The sequence below is a fragment of the Neltuma alba genome, unplaced genomic scaffold (genome assembly GCF_004799145.2).
Source record: "Neltuma alba isolate B1F8T4 unplaced genomic scaffold, ASM479914v2 tig00010835_pilon, whole genome shotgun sequence".
In the NCBI taxonomy this organism is placed as follows: Eukaryota; Viridiplantae; Streptophyta; class Magnoliopsida; order Fabales; family Fabaceae; genus Neltuma; species Neltuma alba.
The window spans coordinates 21134-30648 of NW_021635636.1; the positions used below are offsets into that span (position 1 = coordinate 21134).

The following is a 9515-nucleotide window of genomic DNA, read 5'->3' on the forward strand; positions in this document are numbered from 1 at the left end:
TAATTTTTATCACTAAAAAACATGGTAGAGCGACTTTGCTCATCGGGACATATAGAAATAGGTTGAACACTACATCATGATGCAAAACCTTAGTATTAAAAATTTATAATCTTTGCAACTTAAATTCTCACGGTACATTGCCAACATGTAAGTAACAGTCTTTGATTAAACCATTGTTTATGCACTAAGCTCCATTATTGATCAACCAATTTTGGAATGGACAATTTAAGTACACACATGTAGAAGCTGCCCAACATATATGAACAGAAATAACACATGACATTTGTCTCTAGTACAATACACTACCCAAAAAAAAGCACTTTTAGCAACTGCAAAAAAAAGTTGCTCCTAAAATTCAATCAGACTTTTATCAGTGACTTTCAAAATCACTGCTGAAAGTCTTGAAAGGCAGGCTATCAACAGTACCTTTTTAAGTTGGCAGGTGGTGACGACATGACATGGTGGTAGGGGTGAGGGATGTGGCAGGTGGCAGTCACATGATGTAACATACTTTTTTTTAAAAAGAAAAATGTAATATATATATAATAATATTTTTTTATTATTATTATTAATTTTAAAAAATCCACCCCTTTACCGACGGTGGAAAGGTGGGGGTGGTGTAATTGAAAGTTGAAAAAGGGGAAAAGTATTAATTGTAGAGGGAAAAAGAGGAAAGGACGGATGGCGGTGAAAAAAATGGGAGTAGTAAAGAAAGTTGAAAAAATGGAGAGGTAATTAATTGAAGAATAAAGAAAAAGAGGAATGGGTTAGTTAGATGGTAAAGGAAAATAGAATAAAAGAGGGAGAGGGGAGAGGGAAGAGGAAGAGAGGGGAGAAAAGAGGAGGAGAGAGTGACAAACTCAATTATTTTTATATATTTTGATGTCTTTTATATGAGTTTTGTTAACTTAATTGATCTTTTTTTGTCTTAATTGATTGTTAATTGATTTATTATATTTTATTTTGAATTATTAATTTTAGGAGTAAAATTGTCATATTTGGTTTAATTATGATTAATTGATTTTTAAAGACAATTTAAAAAAAAAAGAAAAAGAAGAAAAAAATAAAAATAAATAAATAATATAATAATAAAGAGAGAGCAAAACGCAACGTTTTGTCTCTAACATAATATCCTATATAATTCATTCATCATCACCTTCATTCAGGAGGGGACGAGCGGGCGGCGACAAAAGAAAAAAACAAAGAACCAGCGACGCAAACAGGGAGTGACAGCGGGAAGAAGAAAGAAAGAAAGAGGAGTGAGGCGCGACAGCAAACAGAGGCGAGTGACCAGCGACGTGACCATCATCGTTGACTTCTCTATTCCTTCCATTCTCAGCGTGACAGAACTATCGACGAGCAGAGGCAGAAAACAGGGAGCTGGGCAGCGTCATCCTTCATTGCACTGTTTCGTCACGTCTCTTTCATGGAATCCTGTAGCAAAGTTCTGAATATGGCATTTTTGATGGCAAACCGTGACTAGAGCTTAATAATTCTCTAATTCAACAACAATAGCAGGAGCTCGGATCATTAAAGGAGAGTTTAGTTACTTTAATTTCCTGTCTAATAATTGTTTAACAATTCCTAGGTCTTAGGACAGTTATTTTGATTATTAAAAAATTTTTATTGTTTAATCTGATTATATTTGGAGATTATTGCGACTGGATTATTGTTTAGCATTTGACATTGGACTGTTTATAACTTTAATTTCAATTATAATGTTGTGGTTATGACATTTGTATTGATTTTGGAGTTAATATATTGTGATTTTCTAAAGTGGTTTGGAATCTTGGATCATATTGTCTTTTGCTAACTTTAATTCTGTTGTTTTGGAATTAAGAGTTCTGATTAAGTATTGGTTTTTAGCATTCTTAATCCCATTTTATTATTCTGGTTGCAGTTAGTAAGTTGGGATTTTAGGAAAATATTTTTGTAACAATTCGAGGTGACTCAGTTGTTGGATTAAAAACTTAATTATAATTCTTAATTCATTATTTTAACTCTCATATCTTTTGGAGTGAGGATTGCCTATGTTGTTGAATTGAAGGATTGATTATTATCATTGTTATTTGCTTGTTTCATTTTCATTTTTTTAATCTTCATTCATTTTGATCATTTGTATATAAAAACAAAAAAAAGTATTTTAATTTCAATTTAATTCATGGTGTTTAATTAGAAATTATCCAATCAAAAATCTTTTTATAGTTTAGGTTACTTGCATGTATTTACTAGGATTTAATTTTATTTTCAGCTCCTTAAAGTGAATACGACCCGGATTGTGCACTATATTGCATTAATTCGGTTAATTTTTGGAGTAACCCCAAAGCGACAAATTAAGGGCAATTAACTTCAAGTGGCACTGTTGCTGGGGAGCCAAGAAATTGGTTCCCTAGTAATTAAGTGTCAAGTAACTTTGATTGGGGTTTATTTGTTGAGCCTTATTAGTTTTCATTTTTGTTAGTTTTTGCATTTTCTTTAGTAGTTTGCATTTGTTTCTTTTGATTTTTCATAGCATTTCTTTTCTTTGCATAGAAAATTTTTCAAAAACATAACTAAATATCTTGATTTTTCATTCATTTGCATTTTTCATTTTCATTTTCATTTTACCTCTTGCATTTTCATTCTCATACACATAAACTTGCATTGCACTGCATTCATCTGTTTTTTTTTTACTTAATTGCTTCCGGTTGGTTGATTGTTTATACCAAGAAGGAGTAAGTCTAAAACCCTAGTTCCTTCCAATCCTGAACTTCAAAGTTCTTTAAGGGAAGTTAGACAAGACCAAAGAGTAGAAAGGACTACTGAGGTTGAACTAGACAATTTAACTGGTCTAGATTTGGTGGTTGACTTAGGTGACATAATGGAAACTGTTAACAATCCTAACGGTAACAACAATGGTGGTAATGATAGAGGGGGCAATGGACATAACGGGGAACATGATAGAGTAGGAGAGAATAATGGAGGTAACCTTAGAAGAAGAACCATTAGGGAAGCCACTACTTCTGATGCAAATTATGATCCTTTTAATGTTACATGCCCTAATGTTAATGTCAATTTTGAGATTAAAGGTCCACTACTTAATTATTTGCCTAAATTCTATGGTTTGACAGGTGAGGACCCGTACAGTCATATGAAATCTCTCTCTCTATGGTATGTTCTAGCATGAAGCCGGTTGGGGCTAATCTGGATGAGGTTCTTTGGAAGGTATTCCACTTGTCTCTAGAGAGTAAAGCGCAAGAATGATACATGAGCTTGCCTAGGCATATGACAGATGCCTACCATAACTGGAACAACCTCATAAAAGCATTCTTAGAGAAGTACTTCCCTGCTTCCTGGACTTCCACATTGAGAAAAGAGATATACTCTGCAAAGCAAGACTATGATGAGTCACTTTATGACTACTGGAACCGTTTTCAAGACTTGCTTTCTGGATGTCCACACCATCATATTCCAGATGAGCAGTTAGTCCAATACTTTTATGAAAGACTTAAGACCCAAGACAAGGGGATGTTGGATGCTGCTTCTAGAGGTTCTCTCATTGATTTAACTGTTGAGGAGGCATGGGAACTTATCAAGAAAATGGCCTTGAACCATCAACAGTATAACATCAGGGAGTCTAAAAATGTCAATGCAATGCATACTAATCCTTCTTCAGTCCACATTCCTCAATTGGACATATTCACTTCTCAAATTGTTGCTTTGACTATACAGTTGAATAAGCTTGCATCTCACACTCTCCCTGTTGACACTCGGAATCCTAATTCTATGGAGATGACTGCACCTAGTTGTACGCATTGTAACTCTGTTATGTACATCTCTGCTGCTTGCCCTCATAGATATGAGGAAGTTTCTGCCATGTATCAAGGAAGGGCCAATCAATCTAAGCAATGGAACCCATACTCAAATACATATAATGAAGATGGAAAGCTCATCCAAATTTTCGATGGGGAGGAGGTGACAATAGGCAGGTTCAAGAAGGGTTTCAAGGCAATATGGTTCCTCAAGGGCAATCTTACTATGGAGGGTTACAAAGAGAATCTTCTAGAGCCATGTCTACCCCACAGCAACCGTAGTTTAAGGATGATGAGCGGTTCTCTCGAATACTCAAGGGCATTAAGGCAATGACTGAGCACATATCTAAGTCTGAAGCTAAATCTAGAGTTAGATTTGTAACCCTAGAGAATAGGATAGAGCAATGGGAAACTAGAATCTCTAATTTGACTTCTTATGTCACTAAGTTGTCAAATGGTATGAGTGAATAACAAGCTAAGGCTACTGGTTCAATGCCTTCCAACACGGTGATAAATCCTAAATCTTTGAATGCAATTACATTGAGAAGCGGTAAGGAAATTGGTGCTAAGACAATGCAATTCAAAGAAGATAAAGAGGATGAAGAACTGGTTGACGAAGAGTAGAAGTTGAGTCTCCTCCTTCTAAAACCACTCAAGATATTCTCAAGGCTACTCAAGAGACCTCCATTCAATCCAAAGAGCCAATAGAGAAAGGATCACCTCCCAAATGTGATGAGGTAAACATTTCTGATTTGCCTTTTCCTCATTCATATCTCATGAGTAAGAAAGTTGTTGGAAAAAAAGATAATGATGAGCTTTCTGAAATGTTTAGCAAACTTGAGGTTAATGTGCCATTACTTGATTTGATTAAGAAGATGCCTAAGTGTGCTAAGTTTTTGAGAGATCTATGTACAAACAAGAGGAAGTATAGACATAGTGAGAGAATCCAATTGGGGTCTAGTATTAGTGCTATCTTCAAGCCACAGCTACGTATTAAGTGTAAAGAGCCAGGTTCCTACACTATTCCCTGTACCATAGGCAAAACAAACATTTCACATGCCTTACTAGACTTAGGTGCAGCCATAAATGTTATGCCTACCTCTGTCTATGAGAGTTTAGGTATCCATGCCTTGAAAGACACTAGTGTTATGCTAGGTCTAGCTGATAGGACTGTGAGACACTCTAAGGGCTTTCTTGAGGATGTTCTTGTGCAAGTGAAAGGTCTTGTGTTCCCAGCTGACTTTTATGTGTTAAATATGACTTATAAGATTAAAGCCGATAGCACTTTGATTCTAGGAAGACCTTATCTTAGAACAACCCAAACCATAATTAATATGAAAGATGAGGTCATTACCATGGGCTTTGGGGACCAACAGATTACCTTCAATATTTCTGATGCTATGAGTCAAGGTTATGCAGATTGCTCTTACTTGGGTGTTAATTTGATTGATTGTGCTGTTAATGATGCTGATGATTTGCATGAATCTGAGATGCATGAACATAACTGGTATGACGAGATTGTTGAGCACGATGATGCATTTACTTGTTTATCTACCCCTCATTCTTCTTCTTTTTGCTCATATTATGGTGACGTGGTGTGTGTTAACTGTTTAGAAGTTGATCACCTCCTTTCCATCTCTCATGATTTTGATGCATCATCTTGTCTTAACTGTGATTCTGCCTTGAATGTTACACTTGATGATAGCCTTGAGAAAGGTGACTTTATTAATTCTGTAGGTACTGATGATAAAGGAGCTGTTACACAAGCTACACCAGTGGCTTCTCCTTTGAGTGGTGCTAGAACATTAGAAGAGGCTAGCAGCAAGATTGCTACTGACTTAGTCACTTCCAATCCCACTCTTCCTTATGATTTACTTAATATTTCTATTGATAAAATTGATACCGATCCTCTTTTTTGTAGGTCATCCAAGAATGGCACTGAGTTGGAAAGTGGAGGACACACACATCATGATGAGTTTATATCTCCTTCCCTAAGCCACATGGACAAGCCACTTGCATTGAATGCACTTGACATAAAAGAATTAGTTCCTTCTATTGTGTAACCTCCTCATTTAGAACTAAAACCCCTCCCCCTAATTTGAAATATGTCTTTCTTGCTGCTGATTCTAAAGTGTCTGTTATTATTTCCAGTTCTTTGAGTAGTTCTGAAGAAGAAAGATTGATTTCTATATTGAAGAGTCATAAAGGGGCTATAGGATGGTCTTTAGGGGACATCCTAGGGATTAATCCATCAGTTTGCACACACAAGATCTTTTTAAAGGAAGGGTCCAAACCAGTTAGGCAACCACAGAGGAGATTGAATCCTCTCATTCTGGATGTGGTTAAGAAGGAAGTCTCAAAGTTGTTAAGTGCTGGGATCATCTATCCCATATCAGACAGCGAGTGGGTAAGTCCAGTACAAGTAGTACCAAAGAAGAGCGGTATCACAGTAGTGAGAAATGAAAATGATGAATTGATTCCAACTAGGGTTCAAAATGCTTGGAGAGTGTGTATAGATTATAGGAAGTTGAATGATGCCGCAAGAAAGGACCACTTTCCATTACCTTTTATAGATCAGATGTTGGAGAGAATTTCATAAAAGTCTCACTATTGTTTTTTGGGTGTTTTTTCTGGCTATTTTCAAGTGCCCATTGCTCCTGAAGATCAGGACAAAACTACCTTCACATGCCCTTTTAGTACATTTGCTTATCGAAGGATACCATTTGGGTTGTGTAACGCTCCAGGCACTTTTTAAAGGTACATGATGGCGATATTTAGTGATCTTCTAGAGCAGAACATGGAGGTTTTTATGGATGACTTTACTGTTTACGGTGTGAGTTTTGATGAGTGCTTGAATAGCCTAGAGCAGGCTCTTGAGAGGTGTATTGATAAAAAATTGGTTTTAAACTTTGAAAAGTGTCATTTTATGGTTGATAAAGGGATAGTCTTAGGTCACCTCATCTCTCAAAAAGGGATTGAGGTTGATAGGGCCAAAATTGAAATTATTTCATCCCTTCCCTATCCTACTTGTTTAAAGGACTTGAGGTCTTTCTTAGGGCATGCAGGTTTTTATCGTTGCTTTATTAAGGATTTTAGTAAAGTTGCTTTGCCTCTTTCTACCTTGTTGAAAAAAGATGTTGAATTTAAATTTGATGACAAGTGTAGGCATGCTTTTGACACTTTGAAATCTATGCTTGTTTCACCTCCTATTCTCACTGCACCTAACTGGAATTTACATTTTGAGCTATCTTGTGATGCTTCTAACTTTGCAGTAGGTGCCATGCTTGGATAGAGGAAGGAGAAACAGTCTAGAGTCATCGCATATGCCTCCAAGATACTTGATTCCGCTCAAGTGAATTACACCACCATAGAGAAGGAACTGTTTGCTATTATTTTTGCTTTGGATAAGTTTAGACAATATCTAATAAACTCTCGAGTGGTTGTTTTTACAAATCATACAGCAGTTCGGTACCTATTTAAGAAGCCTCAGCCTAAACCTAGACTGCTGAGATGGGCTTTGCTGCTACAGGAGTTTGATATCGAGATTAGAGATAGAGTCAGAGCGGAGAATCATGTAGCTGACCACCTTAGTCGGTTACCTAAAGGCACACAAGGAGTTGACTCTTCTGATCTTGTTATTGACTCATTTCCTGATTCTGCACTTTTTGCCTTAGCTGTTCATGAGCCTTGGTATTCTAATATAGTTAATTATCTTGTCACTGACCTTATACCTCCTTCTATGTCTAAATTTCATATTGATAAGCTGAAGAGGGAGGCAAGATACTATATCTGGGATGTTCCAATCTTGTAGAAGCAATACAGTGACCAGATCATCAGATGCTGTGTTCTAAATAATGAGATCCACTCTATCCTTACCTTTGCCCATTCTTTATCTTGTGGGAGGCATTTTAGTGTTAATAGGACTGCTAGGAGAGTTTTAGAGTGTGGTTTTTATTGGCCTTCTCTATTTAAGGATGCTTATTCTTTCTGCAAGTCTTGCGATAAGTGTCAGAGGTTTGGGAGTTTGGGTAGGAAGCATGAGATGCCTCTAAGACTTATGCATTTTTTGTGAAATCTTTGATGTGTGGGCATGGACTTTATGGGTCCCTTCCTTTCATCTTTTGGGTTTTCATACATATTACTATGTGTCTCGATGGGTTGAGGCAGTACCAACTAGGAAAGATGATGCTTCTACTGTTGCCAAGTTTTTACGTTCTCATATCTTTTGCAGGTATGGCATTCTAAGAGCAATCATTAGTGACCAAGGAACACACTTCTGCAACAGGACCATCAAGTCTCTATTGGCTAAACATGGAGTCAATCACAAGCTGGCCACTCCTTATTACCCTCAGACAAATGGGTTAGCTAAAGTCTCTAACCGGGAAGTGAAGCGAATACTTGAGAAGATCATGAAACCATCCCGTAAGGACTGGAGTGAAAGGCTTGAGAAAGCTCTTTGGGCTTACAGGACTGCCTAAAAGACCCCTATAAGCATGTCCCCCTTCCGGTTGCTCTATGGCAAGGCTTGCCATCTACCTATGGAGATCGAGCACAAATCTTATTGGGCAATCAAGGCATGTGATGCAGATCTCGAATCTTCACTAGTTAATCGGAAGATGCAACTCCAAGAACTTGAAGAAATGAGACTTGAATCCTATGACAATGCCAGAATCTACAAAGGCAAGCTGAAAATGATTCATGATAGACAAATTCTGAGAAAGCAGTTTCATGAAGGTGACAAGGTTCTGAAGTTTAAAGCCCGGTTGAAGCTGATGCCTGGGAAGTTTGTCACCAAGTGGGAAGGTCCGTTTAGAGTTACTAAAGTATATCCCTTTGGCACGGTAGAGCTCGTAGATGAGGAGACCGGTATAACCTCACAAGTCAACGGCCATCTGCTGAAGCACTGCCATGAGGATCAAAGACCTCCCTGATCACACAGTTGTTCCCTTTCACCCTACTCTTTTACTTTCTGTTGTATTGCTAGTGATATATGTTGCTGAGATAGTTATGAGTAAGTGTGGGGGAGGGAACTTCTCTAGTAGTTGTAGTTGTAGCTGTTTATTTCTGTTTAGTAGTTGTTTGTTTTGTTTCCTCTTGATTTTGCCATCTCTTTTGATCACTTGATTTATACTTGTCCATTTTCTTTTCACATTATCTTATCCTATCTCTCCCTTTTCTCTTTTTCGTGATAGTGATGTGTTGTGCTTCGATTTCAAATCAGACTTCACAACTTTCACTTCACCTGAGAGTTTAGGTTAAGATAATATTGTTTTTCTTACATTGAGGATAATGTATTGATCAAGTGTGGGGGAGGGATTGTTGTTGAGTTGTTGAGCTGTTTTTGGAAGAAAAAAAAATTTTACCTTTGGATTTGCTCCTGCTTCCTAAGTATTTCTTCTATAATTTCTCTCTTCTTTGCCTTATTGGTTGATTTTTGAATTGCATCGCATGATTTGAGAGTGATTCTTGCTTGGAAATTTTGTTGCTAGTTTCTATGTCCTCTTGCTTTCATTCGTCTCAGTGTTCTACACTGCTGTATGGGTGAGTTGCTGTTTTCTCTGTTGCTAACTTTTGACTTTTGTAATCCTTAGGCATCTATTATAAAATCCTTTTGCACAATACTTGTGAATGTTGCACGGCTGAGTTTAATTGTATTTGATTTGAGTGATTTCTGTTCTTAGTTGGTTAGCATAGTAGAATTCCTTTAGTGCAATGTTATTAACC

At 37.0% G+C, this 9515-nt stretch overlaps 1 protein-coding gene across 1 annotated transcript; it reads left to right on the plus strand.

Moving 5' to 3' along the window:
- The first annotated feature begins 8284 nt into the window (after positions 1-8284).
- On the plus strand, positions 8285-8722 carry LOC114759364 (uncharacterized). The gene has a single exon (XM_028948528.1). The coding sequence runs from the start codon at positions 8285-8287 to the stop codon at positions 8720-8722; it is 438 nt and encodes a 145-aa protein (XP_028804361.1).
- Positions 8723-9515: the final 793 nt, after the last annotated feature.

Coding starts and splice junctions, on each gene's coding strand:
- LOC114759364 (XM_028948528.1), top strand. CDS start 8,285: ATGTCCCCCTTCCGGTTGCTCTATGGCAAGGCTTGCCATCTACCTATG.